Source organism: Haliotis rufescens, unplaced genomic scaffold (assembly GCF_023055435.1).
Source record: "Haliotis rufescens isolate VD_foot unplaced genomic scaffold, xgHalRufe1.0.p SCAF_6, whole genome shotgun sequence".
Classification (NCBI taxonomy): Eukaryota; Metazoa; Mollusca; class Gastropoda; order Lepetellida; family Haliotidae; genus Haliotis; species Haliotis rufescens.
Window position 1 is genome coordinate 40207789 of NW_025964334.1, and position 16604 is coordinate 40224392.

The following is a 16604-nucleotide window of genomic DNA, read 5'->3' on the forward strand; positions in this document are numbered from 1 at the left end:
TAGCAAGTTGTCTTCGTATGCATTCTGCACTAGTATATGTTGGAACACAGACATTTCTGCATGTATGCCCATGTTCTCCATAGTTGTATATTTCTCTTCTTCCATTTTTGTTCTATACTATAGTTGGGCACAAATTTTCAATTGGAAATTCGTTGGGCACAGTTGTATGCTTTGGACACATTCTATTGCTCTAGTGGAAAAAATATTTTTGGGGGTGGCGAAATCGGGGGTGCCAAACAAGAAAAAGACGCCCTCTTGATAGAGAATATTTTCATTTTAGTTTAATGTCATGATGATCTTTGAATCACATCATAACTTTTGCATAAGAAATTCCATCTGTAGTAGTGGTATAGGTATATAAATCTGGCTCCATTGGGGTTGCGGCAGAACCCCCATTACCTATACTACTTAAGCTATGGGGGCTCTGGACCAGGCCAGAGTATCTATTTTAAAAATAATAATTTGATGCTTTTTGTCGCTTCAATGGGTCCTGGGGCCTGGTCCAGAGCCCCCCTAGCATATACTACCCCTGGGTATATAACCGTATATCATGTTAAGTTCAGATGTGTGTTTAGTCTTCGGTTTGAATGCTTTAATATGAAAGGATACCGCTATATCTTGATTTCATTGAACACTGCTCTATTCTAAAGGTAACACAACTCTCTTTGTTATATCACACCACATTGACCAAGTGTGTAGATAGACCCCTTGCTTGAACCAGCCTTTCATTTCTATTGCTCACATAAAATCACTGCGAAAGTGAGTACGAAAAACGAACACTATATTTAGAGGCTGTCAGAGTAACTGAAGTTTAAATTCAAAAGATCTGTTTTAAGGTAAAGCTTTCGACTGGTTAGATCTAAATGTCAAAAACTAAAACATGTCCTACCCCCTCTATCGACAAATCGTGTGTAATTTAAGGGCCAGTGATGACATGTATATATTGACAATTTAAAGTGACTATGTCATGGCACACACAGCGAATACATGGATCTCATATCACTAGCTTTAATGTCATAACTCTCGAAACTGATATATCCTATTGACCTGAACCTTTCTTGTAGTAAACCCATGCACTCGGTACATCTGTAGTCACATAGACAATCTGAACCAGATGTAATTATACACTTGTGTGTATTGTTAGTTGTCGTCAGGTCTCGAGTGGAAGAGGGTGTGATGTACCCTGTGTGCGAGGCTACGTACCCCGAGCCGGTAAATATGTACCTTATCTGCGAGCGGGGTTTATTGGAAATACGTGTCCGTTCAGTAACCAATGAGAAACATATATAGCATTGTTGCCTTGTCAAGCCAGCCTTTCTTTACATACTTCAGATGGGGCGACAATGTGTCAACGCGACAAATTTTGATCTTGAAACAACTTGAATTGACAGTAAAGCAATTTTAGTATTCCAAGCGTGACAGTGCCACAAATTAAATAATTTTTATTTCATCTTCAGTATAATAATAAAATTCAATTATCAACTGCCGGTTTCATTTTATAGGGAAAGGGAGGTTACTCTTGATCTGTCTGATTCACGTGCAGTTGTCACGTGTTAATCCTTTCCGCTCATGTTGCGCTATATAGACAGCAACAACAATTTTTGCTCGCTCTGCACAAGAAGTATTTTATCAAGAGTAACCGCTTTCCAGCTCGCTATGTCACGCAAAAAGGATGTCTCAAGATCCTTAGGGTCGACGGGCAGGGCTAGAGGGGCTGGAAGAAAGAGGAAACTTGTTCAGCGTGCGGACAGCGAGGTAGCGACGTCGGCCAAGCAGACAAGGATTGCGCCCGCCAGTTTCGTCTCAACTACAGGTGAGTTATCCCCCTTATATATAGTTGATGATTCGTGTAGCAGGTCTGACAGCAGCATAAATATTACAAGTGGTAGGTCTAGTAATACTGATAGTAGTACAGCTACAGTTAGATTCTAACCAGTAGGCGATAGGCCTATTGAGCTTGATAGCAGCGACAGCGGTACGCTTGTTATGGCAACCGGCATTAGTCAGTCACAGGGGCTTGGCGTGCATGATTTCTCACAGTTTATTGCTCCTCAGCCTATCGTTCTCTCCCAAGATAACTTAGGTTCCAACATACCTCAAAATATCAAGGAGAAAATTTGGAAAAATGAGTATGTGGAATTAGGGATCTTAACTAAAGGGCTCAGACAGGAGACCTATGACAACAACCAGTAGGAATCACGGGCCTCAATGCACAAGGGGGTATAGAGGGGTTTCAGCTCCTATGATGCAGTGCGCGGTTGCCATGTTGGTTGTCAACCTAAACAAGCGCGAAACGTAAACACGCCGGAGATTTTTTTTCAACCTGCCGATATGCCTGTTTCGTGTGCGGTTATAAATTGCAGCAATCGTGCAAACAGAGACAAGAAGAGTTTTTTCAGATTCCCTGCTGTAATCAATAACAGTGATGAGATAACGAGGGATCTGAGTCAGAAGCGGCGCCGTTTGTGGTTGGCAGCTGTCAACAGAGAAGATCTCGCATTCAAGGACACCCGATACATGCGTGTGTGCAGCGATCATTTTGTCGGCGGTAAGTTTGAAATGTGTATGACAGGTAGGTTTTTCGTAGTGCGAAATTATGTTCCGCCGTCCTTCGAAACCGAGTATGCTTTCAATATTTGAAACGGATAGAAGGTAGATAGGCCCTAGTACTAGGCCTAGATCAGAAGGTAGATAGTACTAGATCTACCAGGCCTTTCCCTGTCTTCATAAAACCATGTCTAGCGTTGCTGTAGCGAATGTATTTTTTTGTGGTACGACATTAATAAGTTTTTTAAATTGTCTTTGCAGTAGCATTTTTAAGATGACAATATAACGATCCTCGGTGATCAGTGGTCATTATTTCAACCAGGCCATCAGGGCTAAATGTTGTCACTGATAACTGTAAACAATGTGGAGCATGTCTGAACTGCATATGCCTCCATACAATTAATTGTGTTGTTGTGATTGTAAATACGTCATGGTTAATGTTAATAAATAAATAATCTTCTCCAGGTTCTCCATCAGCCCTGTATCAGGACACCCATCCAGGTTGGATACCTAGTGTGAAACTTGGCTATGACAAGGGCGACAAAGGCGACATGGGTTCTCGTTTCTTCCGTCTACAGGTAAACTTAACTAATAATGTTAATTAGGCTGATTGTGGTTTGTCTAGTGGTAGAAATATGGCACACACACATGGGAAAAAAATTAAGGGTTGCAAGGTTTATTTTTTGTTGCTATAAAGCATAGGTATGAAACGTACCCCCTCTATCTTCATTTGGTTACATTAGGTTTATTGCCAGGACTTCTTGAGTTTCATGTTTAATTTTGAACACTGTTTGGGATAAAAATATGAAAACATCAATGTCATGCTTTAAGTGTACATATTATATCAGTGTAATTAAAATACATGTATTTTACTAAAGATTACTGCTCTTTGTTATTTAGGGACGCAAGGAGGCGACACGACTCCGTGACCTGCGATTTGATGAAGAAGAGCAACAAAGTGAGGCAGAACCGGATGCTGAACATGCTGAACCAGTGGATCAGGACATTACACCTGAAGAGGAACTTAAAAGTTGCAAGATTAAAATTGACATTCTTAAATCAGAAAATGAATCTTTAAAACACGAGAATCTTCTACTCAAGAAGATAGTGCATAAAATGAAAGCAAATAATACTGAAGATTTTGATGGTGATGATGATAAAGTACGATATTATACTGGTCTACCATCCTTTGTATCACTACTTGCATTGTTCAATCTAGTATCATATGGAATTAGTCAACCTTCACATTCATCACTGACAAAATTTCAAAAGCTTATTATTACACTAATGAGACTCCGATTGAATTTACCCACTCTTGACCTAAGTTATAGGTTTGGTGTCAGTAAAGCTACTATTTCCAGGACATTTAATCAGGTGATGGATGTCTTGTACATCAATTTGAAACGACTTGTATTCTGGCCTGATAGAGAAAATTTATGGAAAACAATGCCAATGATATTCAGAAGGTATTTTGGACGCAGAGTGTCTGTTATAATAGATTGTTTTGAGGTTTTTATTGATAGGCCATCCAATTTGACAGCTCGAACCCAGACTTGGTCAACGTACAAGCATCATAATACTGTAAAGTATCTTATTGGCATCACTCCCCAAGGTTTTGTAAGTTACATTTCTGAGGGATGGGGAGGTCGTGTTAGTGATAAGTATTTGACAAGTAATAGTGATTTCACCAACCATCTTTTACATGGTGATATAGTATTAGCAGATAGAGGCTTTGATATACAAGAAATTATTGGTTCTTGTGGTGCAGAGTTAAGGATCCCAGCTTTTACACGAGGTAAACCACAGTTAAGTGGCACTGAAGTTGAGGAGACAAGAAAGATTGCCAATGTGAAAATTCATGTAGAAAGAGTTATTGGTAGTGTCCGTCAAAAATATATGATACTCAGCAGCACTGTTCCCATTGATTACCTGATGACCAAGAGTACTGATGCTGTTCCACTTCTTGATAAGATTGCCCATGTTTGCTGTGCACTTACCAACATGTGTCCATCAGTTGTTCCATTCCAGTGAAAGTTTATTACTTATACTTGTAAAAGATTAAATACAAAAACAAAATGTCAAGTGTGTTTAATGATTTCATAATTATTATGATTCAGGAATAAAACCACCTAGACATGTTTAGTGTTACCTAAAATCCCATTGTATTGCATAGGCAATACATCTGATTCAGATTAGCCCATGTTCATTCTGTGCCAAGCACCACTGTGGTTCACTTGAAAAAATGTTTCAACAATATGAATTGATAATTTCATCATGGATGTATTATCATTCAAACAGGTCATGCAGTTACATCAGATAAAACTAATTGTTAATGAAATAACCTCACATTGAAATGTGATTACTGATATTTCTTTTAACTTGGTGATTTTGCTGCAAAATTATCTTGAACAAGTGTTAGTATGTCTTTGACCTACTTGGCAGATCAACAGCAAATATTTCATACATATGACTTTGAATTACTGATCCAATGTACAATCTGTCAAATGTAGAAATAAATCTAATTCTGAACATGAGAAATGGTCAGTTTTTTTTATAGTTTTAATTTGTACAGTTTGTATGCGCAATTTTATAACGCATGAATATCCTTTTGAGAACAAGTTTCATTAAGACATGGTTTGCCAGCTCAGTTACAGAACAGTGAGGACTGAGTCACACTGAAAAGTTAAAAGGATCAGGTAAAGTTACTGAAATCACACATCACTCTTCACTATTGTGTTTGCGCTTCGTTCCTTTGATATTTGAAGAACAATCTTTACAAAACCATTTTCCTTTTGGTTTTCGTACAAGACCAACACACTTGAAGTGAAACCATCTCACTGTACATTCTTTCCCATCGCAGCCAACATACTTGCTTCCATCTTCTGGTGTCCTGCATGTACAAAACAATTCTTCCCCAACACTTTCTGGAGCAACCCTTTCACACGTGGTGTTCAAGAAGTGTCGTGCAACAATCTCTGGTAGAATAACAGATGTGAAGAACTGCATCGCCTGATCAGCTACTGGTTGCCAGAAGGCCACACAAGGTGTGATTCTCTCCATAAAAATATCATCATTTGTCCAAACAACAAAGTCACAATAATCATGATTTGTTACAAATAGTTGTGTTTGCACCTGGTAATAGTACTGACTGTCCCTTTTCAGTTGCAGTGACCCATTAACCTCCTCTAAGTATACTATATTGTTATCAATTAAGTCATCCTTGGCACAGTAAGGACATTTAATCTCAAGGCAGCCCCTTCAACAACAGCTACAGTCAACAATACCATCAGGAGTCGCACCAAGATGTGGATACTCACAGCTAAGGAATAAACCACATTCCTCAACACTGAAGTTATGGTGATGCTCACAAGATAATTTCTCATAGGCATCCCTTGCTGTTACCTCATGGCTTCATCCCCATCTTGTAGCTGGATTAGAAAACTTGACCTCAGTCGGGTAACAGATATGGCGAAGTAAACTCCTAGAAGGGTCCAACAATGATGTACGACTTGCGCTTTTCATCATTGATGCCGTTATACGTCCAGCCCTGAACTGAAACCAAAGTGGGGGACCTGCTTGGTTCTTTGTTGCTGCTTCAACTGCTGTAACCTCCTCTTCTGTGATGCTCAGCTGATCTAAAACATTCTGACAGTGTTCTAAAACTTCATTATATGGGATGCCAACCAGACTTTCATCAAACAGCTCAGGAATCACTTGTGGAAATTGTGGTTGTAGTGGTACAGGTACATATTGATCACTATAATCACTATGAACTGCTAGACAAGATGGTCTGTCTGCATTAATAGTATGAAGAAAGGTGAAAATTATGTGTAGATGCAGGTCCTAACTTAATTATGGGTAAGTTTAGCACTGGATGAACTTGAACATGTAGCAGATGAATCATCAATTAATAAGTCAAGTTTCTTCTTCAATGTCTTTGAAGAGGTAAAATCAATGTCTCTTAAAGATGCATATTCAACCTTTTTCATCAAAGCTGGAAGTTTCCAGTTGGCTGGTTCCTGTGTTACGGTGGTACTTTCCCTCAGTCTAACAATAGCTTCAACAGCAAACATCACACTTGCTACATGTGTGCACGATTCTCCCAAACCTGCCATACAATTGCAGTGGGCTGACAAAACTTTGCCCGTGTCATCAGTGATGAACCAGGGGTGCAATGGAGCTTCATTCAAGCGCTGGGAATGCATTACCTGTAAACATACAGTGGAGGAGTTAATTTTATTTCAGATATAAAATTTACATTTAAAAAGTGAATGAAAATGATAGTATTCTCAATTCTAATACTTCATAATAATGGACTGAGCATTTAGACGTTTCATGAAAGGATTGTGAAGGTAATTTGCATGTGTATAATTTCAATGACTTGCTGAAGACATTTTGGATTCTGTCTGAAATATTATCTCCAGCTGTTATTTAATTTGTCTAACCGCTTTATAATATCCACGTAACCCACCCGAATGTTATCACTACGTAAACACACATTTATGTATTGGCTTGGCTCTTGTACAGTAGCAGTTGTATAGGATGTAGGTAAGCTGTTGTTTACTTACTTTTGACTTCACAACGTGAATGGCCTTTCCATCTTCGATGGACAAATGCACATACGAGACAATGTCTCGTACCCAACCACATACAAATCTATCATATGCTTCCAAGCTCCTGTAGTTTCTGATGTCTGATAAACTACAAAAAGGACTGGGACTGAATACCAGATAGTTGACGATGTCGATGTAGTTAGTTGCCGGCAAATGCTTGTGGTTGTCACTCCATTTCGATTTCGGAATCCTGTACGGATCTTCTTTGTCGATCACACCAGTCTTCTAGTGATATCTTATACGAGATACTTTGTCCAATAAATTAGCGTAGTTATCCATTACAGACGATTGCGAGATGACAAATAGGAGCAGATAGACGCCGACGATTGCAGAGCGAGTGTGCTGCTAATGACGCTATATTGTTGCTAGGGACGCGAATACAACCAACATGGCGGCGCGCACGGCATGACGGGATAACTCTGAAAACCCTCTATTGAGGTTATAAGGCGCAATTATCCCAGAATCAACACAATCGAGGAATGGACAGATGCATTCTTGATATTTGTCAGCATTTATCTGGAGAAATTTGGGGGCAAAGCACAGCACATGCTTAAATACATGAATATTGTACGCATGGCAGCTACAAGGATGAAGGTTTATGGCTGGCGTTCCTATGATCAGCAGTTTCGACTTCGCCATGCTCACAATCCTCACGAACCATGGTCTGTCATCAATAATGAACTCTGGCTTATGTTTGCAACCCCATCATCAAGTGTTAGTATCAATCCATACTACAGGCAAGGTCAAGGCCAAGGCCAAGATGTTAAGCCCAACATGCGGACAAAACGCCAGCTTCCATGCTATGACTTCAATCTGACGAAATGTAGCCGCAGTGTGTGCAGATATGCACATGTGTGTACCAGTTGCAGTAAGCCTCACCTTCCCGCCTTTGTAAGAATATGTCAAAGTTGGCACATGTAAATTAACTCCCCAAATTGGAAAGCAACCTAGTTTTGCCTGATAAAGGTAAATCACCAGTCAATCTGGAACATTAAACAGCTTTGTAAAAAAATTACCCAGACCAAGACACGGCTGAATACCTAGGTGTGTGTGTGTGTGTGTGTGTGTGTGTGTGTGTGTGTGTTTTGGTTTTAGTTTGAATTATACAGGTCCAAGGGAAGCATGTTATTCTCATAACTTGAAATCATGTACAGAACTACCAGAAGTAGTCAGGCAGAATTTTCAGAAAGAAATTACATCAGGTAGGATGGCAGGACCATTTAGTTTCCCACCACTTCCAAAATTAGGGTGCGGCAATTGGGCTTGTCCCAAAGATAGAACCTGGAGAATATCGGTTAATTCACCATTTGTCATACCCAGAGGGTACATCAGTCAATGATTATATTGATGATGAGTATGCCTCAGTTTCCTACACAAGTTTTGATGAAGCAGTGGACTTAGTCCACCAATTTGGCAAAGGGGCAATGTTAGCAAAAGCAAACATTAAAAGTGCATTTCTGTTATGTCCAATCAATAATCAAGATTTTGATCTCTTAGGTATATATTTTCAGGATAACTATTATGTGGATATGTGCCTCCCAATGGGATGCCGCACGAGCTGTGCAGTTTTTGAAAAAGTAGCAAGTTTTATACACTGGGCTACTCAATGCAGGTTGAAACAAGGGGCATTACTTCACTATTTGGATGACTTCTTTTTGGTAGCTCACCTAACCCTAATCATTGCCAAGACGCTCTTGACACCTTTTTGTTGCTATGTCAGAAGTTGGGAGTTCCTATTGCTAGTGAAAAGACAGTGCTTCCATGTACTTGTTTGACATTCCTTGGAATTGAAATTGATACAGTAACAATGGAATTGAGAATACCGACAGACAAAATCAATCAATGTAAAAACTTACTTCATGGGTTTGCAGATCGTAATAAAGTGAAATTGAGGGAAATGCAGTCACTTATAGGTTTGTTGAACTTTATCTGCCGAGCAATCCCCATGGGACGCCCATTTTCAAGACGATTTATAGATTCAACAAGGAATATAAAGAGAGCATATCATCATATCAGGCTGACTAGAGGGATGCAGGGAGATATTAATACATGGCTGGAATTTTTAAGCTGTCACAATGGTATTACAGTGTTCCCAGACCAATACTGGATGTCAAGTGACTCTCTACAGTTATTTACAGATAGTGCGGGTGGAGAGCATTGTGGATTTGGTTTGTACTTCAAAGGCAGGTGGGCAGCTGGATTATGGCCCAAGGAATGGAGACTCCAAGGTTACACCTCAGACATCACATTCATGGAGTTTTTCCCAATATTTGTGGCAGTTCATATTTGGGGGGAACATCTCACAAACAAGAAAGTGATATTTAATTCTGATAACCAGGCAGTAGTGCATGTACTGAATAGGTTAACATCGTCATCACCGAGAGTAATGGTTTTAGTCCGTTTGTTTACTCACAAATGCTTGAAGCTTAACATAATCATGAAATCTCAATATATTCCAGGGTGCTACAACAGCATAGCAGATTCTTTATCCCGCTTTCAGTTGCAGCAGTTTCGGATTCTAGCACCCCAGGCTTGTCCGCAGCCAACCCCAATACCAGATTCTCTATGGCAGATATGGAAGACGAAGCTAAAAGGCTATTAAGTATGTCAGTATCTCAAAACACCAATAAGGCATACAGGTATGCGTTGCATGGATTTCAACAGTTTCGTTTCAGCAATAACCTAGATCAGACCTGGCCGGTTCCAGTTTCGCAGATTGCTGATTACATAACCAACCTATCATTGGAGGGTAAGTCTCCAGCAACAGCTTATCAACATATCTCAGCTATCAGTAGATATCATAAATTAGCCTCATTATCAGACCCTACAGAGAATTTTGTCATCAAGAAGTTGTTACAAGGAATAAGAAGAGATGCTCAGAAGCCAGATACAAGAGCTCCTATCACCTTACCATTGTTAAAACAGTTAACGGAAGCCTTGCGATCTGTTTCAAAGTCAGTGTACGAGACTATTCTGTTTCAGAGTATGTTCTCCTTGGCATTCTTTGGATTCTTGCGTGTAGGTGAACTAGTGAGTAACAGTGGCCCAGCGTATCAGGGACTGCTGCTATCTGATGTCATATTAAATACATCAAGTATTGTTATGACAATTCGCATGTCCAAAACCGATTTGAGAGCAGCTCAACTTCACATTGGAGCCCATGCTGATGTTTCAATTTGCCCAGTGGCATTGCTGAGATTGTATTTGGATAGCAGACCCCATTCATCATCCAGAGAGAGTTTTTTCATACATATTGATGGTCTTCCAGTTACAAGATACCAGTTTTCTTCAATGTTATCAAAAGCGTTAGGGTGTGTTGGTCTGGAGCACAATAAATACAAGTCTCACTCTTTTTCATTGGTGCAGCTACCTCAGCAGCTATGCATGGTATCTCGACTGACGTCATCAAGTGTTGGGGAAGGTGGAAATCGGATGCGTTCAAACGATATATCAGAATAGCTTTAATATAAGGAACGGTAACAATTCATGTGTATGCTTAACCTGTCAACTAAGTTTTTCAGACATTTGGTTCGTCGGATCTTCCTATGTGTATTGGGCTCAGAAGAATTCACAGTGGTTAGGATGAATTTGCGACTAGACCAGCTGGGTGCTGAGGTGAAGTGGCTTGGCAAGCTAGGAATGAAGATGGACGACTTGAGACCATGCATCAAGAATAGACTCAAGACACATCCTCCTCCGAAGGTACTTGTATTACATCTTGGATCAAATGACCTAGTGAAGGATAGTGGTGTAGACTTAAGTAAGAAAATAGAAGGGTTGGTTTCTTGTATCACAGCATCTATGCCTGAAGCACTTCTGGTGTGGTCGGAAATCCTACCTAGAAGGGTGTGGCATGGCGCACAGAGAGGGGCTGCTATTGAACGGAAGAGGAAGAGAGTAAACCGTTTCGTTACGAATCTAATATGGAAAAAGGGGGACGTCGAATTAAGCATGATATAACAGCAAGCGATTCCAACTTATATCGCAATGATGACATTCACCTTTCCGATGTGGGGATAGCTATTTTCTTACAGGAAGTACTGGAGAGTATCTTTTTAAACAGTTCTACTTGACTTACATTTCTGGCGGGGGTGGGTGGATGGGTTACTCATCTGTGGCGACCCCAGTGAGACAAGCCCCTCCTGTTTATGCTCTGAGCTGCTCACATCTGATATATCGGCGCTCAGTTATTATTATATTATTAGTCTTAAACCTCTCCCCCCAGGGTTTCGTCACAAATGTTGTAATAAACTGTGCCCATATTCTATTCCACACAAATATTGCGTTTGTTGTTTTTAGTGTTTATAGTGAAGCTTCACAAAGGATCATATGTTGCTCAAGGTTCAATATTTGTTAAGTTTAGCATATTACCTTGTCAGGATGATAATGGTTAATTATGACTCATTCTGCTTGTTTTTGCATGGGGGACAACTCGACAATGATCCCTCTAGGATTCCATTGCAACAAATTATAAGAATTTCTTTCGAATTATTTTTGAATGTGTTGGAAATGGAATGTTTTCATTTTGTTTGTTTATTTTCACATAAAATGAATGCGAACCAAGACTTTCCGTATACATTTATTGCACGGGAAATAAAAAAGAGATCGATCAACTTCTCACTGCCGTCCCGTTGTATAAAATAATTGTACCATTTTACATTGTAGAGCGTTTCTGGTAGTAGTGCAGACTAGTGTCTTAAGAAATCACTCCAAACTTTTTTTGGCGCACACGGAAAAGCAAAACATATATAAATAAATTCTTAAAATAAATAAAACAACACTAACAGAATTCATGCACAGATTGCTTTTTTAATCATTAACGGAAAGAACAGACGACAATCAGTGACATCTTTCAGCTCAGTTTCCGAAATGATATGGTGTTCAGATTCCAAAAGTAAACTTAGATTTGTTACAAAGTGTAGTAATTGTGTTTACATTTCCTTAATACAAAATTTCTAGATCCAAAGTATACTTAGATATGCCATGATTTAATATCTACACTTTGTGTATTTCCATGAAATAAATAATTACCTGCGAGATATCATAATTGAAATAGTGCTAACTATTCAAAATCACGGCCCAGTGGGCGCTTTGCACATTACACTATTTCTCGAATTGCATTTAGTATTCTTCCATTTGTAGTTTTGTGACAGAAGTCTAGCGCATTCTCCATTGACCACGTTGTCCACCCCGTGATTCCTGTTCCAGTTGGTGTAGGCTGATGAAGACCCGTCTTCCCACTCATAGGCGTCGGCAGCATTATTGTAGACGTACCCTGCACATATAATACATCATAGTTTATACCGAGGTCTTTAACGATTTTTCACAGATGAATGCACTTTAATGAACGTAAATACTAAGTCTCACGATGAAATTAATCCCTTCTGTTTCTGCAGACTTTCAATTCGACAGTGTCCTCATTTACAGGACCGTTGCATTCACTTATTATTTATTACTAATTGAAGATAAATATAGATTAATTTGATCCAAACACTTTCAGTAATTGAATGACCCAATGATGAAATCTCTGAAAGTTATATAGCAGATCGGATCGTTCGTGAAACCAAAACTTATGCTTGACCCTAAATATTGTACAACAACGTGCCTACACAGCAGTGTACATGCTATGTATACCTGCTACATGCAATAACAGACGGATACACTGACGAAGAAGATACGATTGAAGAGAGAGAATGAGTGAGTGACGTTCAGCAGTAGTTCAGTTTGTTCGAAGCACTGCTGTGAAACTCCTGTTGCTGGGTACGTTGCTGTGTACGATGCTGGGTATGTTGCTGGGTACGTTGCTGGGTACGATGCAGTGTACGAAGCTGGGTACGTTGCTGGGTATGATGCTGGGTACTGTGCTGGGTACGTTGCTGGGTATGTTGATGGGTACGTTGCAGTGTACTGTGCTGGGTACGTTGCTGGGTATGATGCTGGGTACGATGCAGGGTATGATGCTGGGTACGTTGCTGGGTATGATGCTTGGTATGTTGCTGGGTACGATGCAGGGCTCTGTGCTGGGTACGTTGCTGGGTATGATGCAGGGTATGTTGATGGGTATGATGCTGGGTACGTTGCTGTGTATGACGCTGGGTACATTGCTGGGTAGGATGCTGGGTATGTTGCAGAGTACGATGCTGGGTATGATGCTGGGTACGTTGCAGGGTATGATGCTGGGTACGTTGCTGGGAACGAAGCTGGGTACGATGCTGGGTACGTTGCTGGGTACTGTGCTGGGTTTGATGCTTGGCACGATGCAGGGTACGATGCAGGTGATGCTGCTGTGTATGATGCTTGGTACATTGCGGGGTACTTTGCTGGGTACGTTGCTGGGCATGATGCTGTGTACGATGCAGGGTACGATGCTGGGTATGATGCAGGGTATGATGCTGGGTATGATGCTGGGTACAATGCAGGGCTCTGTGCTGGGTACGTTGCTGGGTACGATGCAGGGTATGTTGATGGGTATGATGCTGGGTACGTTGCTAAGCACGATGCAGGCCACTGTGTTGGGTACGTTGTTGGGTATGATGCAGGGCTCTGTGCCGGGTACGTTGCTGGGTACGATGCAGGGTATAATGATGGGTATGATGCTGGGTACACTGCTGGGTATGATGCTGGGTACGCTGCTGGTTGTGATGCTGGGTATGCTGCTGAGTATGAAGTTGAGTGTTTTGCCGGGTGTTTATGCTGCTGGGTATGTTGCTAGGTATGTTGATGGGTATGATGCTGAATATGTTGATGGGTATGTTGTTGGGTACGATGCTGGGTACGATGCAGGCCACTGTGCTGGGTACGTTGTTGGGTATGATGCAGGGCTTTGTGCTGGGTACGTTGCTGGTTACGATGCAGGGTATATTGATGGGTATGTTGATGGGTATGATGCTTGATACGAAGCTGGGAATGATACTGACAGACCAAAAGGAACACAATCTGCACATTCAATTTCGGTGCTGCAGACTACTGGCGCCTGTACCCGAGCAACATAAGAAGTCTACTTACCAATGTAGACTAGAGGATTGAGCGTCTCTGTCTTCACAGTGTCTCCCACAAAGGTGTTTTCAGCGTCACTGAGAACCGTGAGAACCTGGCTGTCACCCCTGTAATAAAAACAGTATGAAGTTAGCTTCCCACCAAAAACATCATTCAAGAAGATGAAAGAAAACACATATTGAAAACATCTTTTAAGAAACGTTCATACTTCCAGGAATCGTAAGCCATCTCTGAGATAGATGCTAGAGAACACAAACTGAAATGAATGAAAGGTTACGACTCGCAGTAACGCACCAGACAGTTCATTCTATGAAATGTTTAATGGCTATTATTAAGTAGTATATATCTTAAACACCCTTCTTGTACCAGACATAATGTTCTTAAAACAAATATTGATGTAGTAGCAAGATAAAAGACGTTAGTCAACGTCAGTGTATTGAGTTTCTGACATCCCAATGACGTCGTTGCAGCCAAGGTCACAAGAAAAGACGAAGGCCAAATTTATACCATTCATTTGGACGATTTGTTGCGTCTCCTTCACGAACAATTGGGACTGCACAAAAGTAAGTACAAGACTATACTCTGTGTCATTGAAAGAAATTAAATGTCTCCAGCAATCTCATAAAATCAGATCTAGGTTCTCGCTGCCGCTAAACAAAGATCTCAGGACATCTGATTACGGGTCACATCAGAACGAGCTTTCGCGAGCTTTGACCGACCACTGAAATCACTAACAAGAAGTCGACATCAGCCAATTAGAAAGCAGCTTTCTCGAGCATTACGGCACTCGTTTCAACCTGGCGACTTCCATTTCAGACCATACGCTTGAAAAATATGTTGGCACAGTTCTCGATTAAAATTTTGAAAACTGAACATTCCAGAATGTCTTATGTATGGTTGAGATTGTAAAGCAGTGCATCCCACATACTGTGCAACGCCTCCTCCATTCAAATGTTTATCCCACGGAAGCGAGAGATGGACGATAATTTTGATGGAATCAGTCGTACGGGCCGTAACTGTTGTTAGGAATACCCCGTGTTAACGTTTTCGAGGTTGCATGACTAGAAAACACATTCCGACTGTCACTTTCATGATCTGGTAAGCGACGCTTTGGTTGGTCGGATGAAAGGTCGTTCTGACGTGACCCGTAATGGGATGTCCTCAGATCTTTGTTTAGCGGTAGCGAGAACTTAGATCTGATTTTAATGAGATTGATGACTCCAGCAACTTTTGCTGAGCGATGAGTCTACAAACACTGAGAGTCCGCAGTATGGACTAGAGAGTATAGTTCTTGATATTGCTTTGAACCGTTAAGCCTTATCAGATGCAGGCTTTTTTCTTTAGAGAAGTTTGTAAGTGAATCTTCGTTTTTGAAATAGAAGTTGCCTTCTTGTTGCAAAAAGGTTGATTTCATGATATCCAGAAGGACTGCAATCTGAACCATAAACCATATTGATTTTGTGAAATGCTATCAAGTTAGTGATATGACATAATTGGTCACTAGACGACCCACTATTCGCAAGGACATACTGGTCAGTAGAATGCCCACCACCCACCAGAGGGCACTCTGGCCAAAAGACAGTCCACTACCAACAAGGACGTGTACTGGTAACCAGACTGCCCACCGCACACAATGGCATAGTGGTCAATGTACTTCCAGCATTCAAAAGGACATTCGACCCGTGAAGATCCGGGGTAGAATAGGTAAAGAGGCGACTAACGGGTACGACTGGTCAGACTCGCTCATGATATCAATCACTGGATTGTCTGGTCCAGACCCGATTTTTTTTACAGACCGCCGTCATGTAGCTGGAATAAGGACAGTCTGGTCACTAGACTGGCTACTTATCACCAGGATAGTCTGGACAGCAGACTGCCCGCCACTAACAAGGACATACTGACCACTGGAATGGCTACTGATCACCAGGATAGTCTGGCCAACAGAATGCCCGCTACTCAATAGAACATACTGACCACTGGAATTGCTACTGATCACCAGGATAGTCTGGCCAACAGAATGCCCGCCACTCAATAGAACATGCTGGCTACTGATTACCAGGATAGTCTGGCCAACAGAATGCCCGCCACTCAATAGAATATGCTGGCTACTAGACTGGCTACTGATCACCAGGATAGTCTGGCCAGCAGAATGCCCGCCACTCAATGGGACATACTGACCACTGGATTGGCTACTGATTACCAGGATAGTCTGGCCAGCAGATTGCCCACCACTCAATAGGACATACTGACCACTAGACAAGATGTTTACAAGATTATACTACTCACTGGTTACAGAATCCCCTGGCGGCGGCGTACGTGGCGCGCACTCCTGTGTAGAGGTAACAGCTGCCGCCGTTGTGAACCCAGCCTTAAGCAGTGTGGAATCATGATGTGATTGTTGTACACAGTTTTAAACTTTACATGGTATTAAGTTTGCTACACCCATTC

At 41.1% G+C, this 16604-nt stretch overlaps 3 protein-coding genes across 3 annotated transcripts in view; 2 read left to right on the forward strand and 1 right to left on the reverse strand.

Moving 5' to 3' along the window:
* Window positions 1–1455: 1455 nt before the first annotated feature.
* On the forward strand, window positions 1456–12039 carry LOC125374841. Its single transcript, XM_048386512.1, has 5 exons — window positions 1456–2189; window positions 2364–2548; window positions 3013–3125; window positions 3448–3708; window positions 7584–12039. The coding sequence occupies exons 1-5, from the start codon at window positions 1987–1989 to the stop codon at window positions 8079–8081; spliced, it is 1260 nt and encodes a 419-aa protein (XP_048242469.1). The 5' UTR covers window positions 1456–1986; the 3' UTR covers window positions 8082–12039.
* On the forward strand, window positions 2229–4933 carry LOC125374915. The gene is made up of 3 exons (XM_048386696.1): window positions 2229–2548; window positions 3013–3125; window positions 3448–4933. The coding sequence occupies exons 1-3, from the start codon at window positions 2332–2334 to the stop codon at window positions 4576–4578; spliced, it is 1461 nt and encodes a 486-aa protein (XP_048242653.1). The 5' UTR covers window positions 2229–2331; the 3' UTR covers window positions 4579–4933.
* Window positions 11950–16604, reverse strand: part of LOC124115551 (cell surface hyaluronidase-like) — a 29677-nt gene continuing 25022 nt past the window's right edge. The window contains exons 34-36 of the mRNA XM_046476579.1: window positions 16443–16524; window positions 14166–14263; window positions 11950–12435 (exon numbers count right to left, since the gene is read on the reverse strand). Coding sequence (XP_046332535.1) covers window positions 12233–12435; window positions 14166–14263; window positions 16443–16524 — 383 coding nt within the window. The 3' untranslated portion in view covers window positions 11950–12232. The remainder of the gene's footprint in view (window positions 12436–14165; window positions 14264–16442; window positions 16525–16604) is intronic.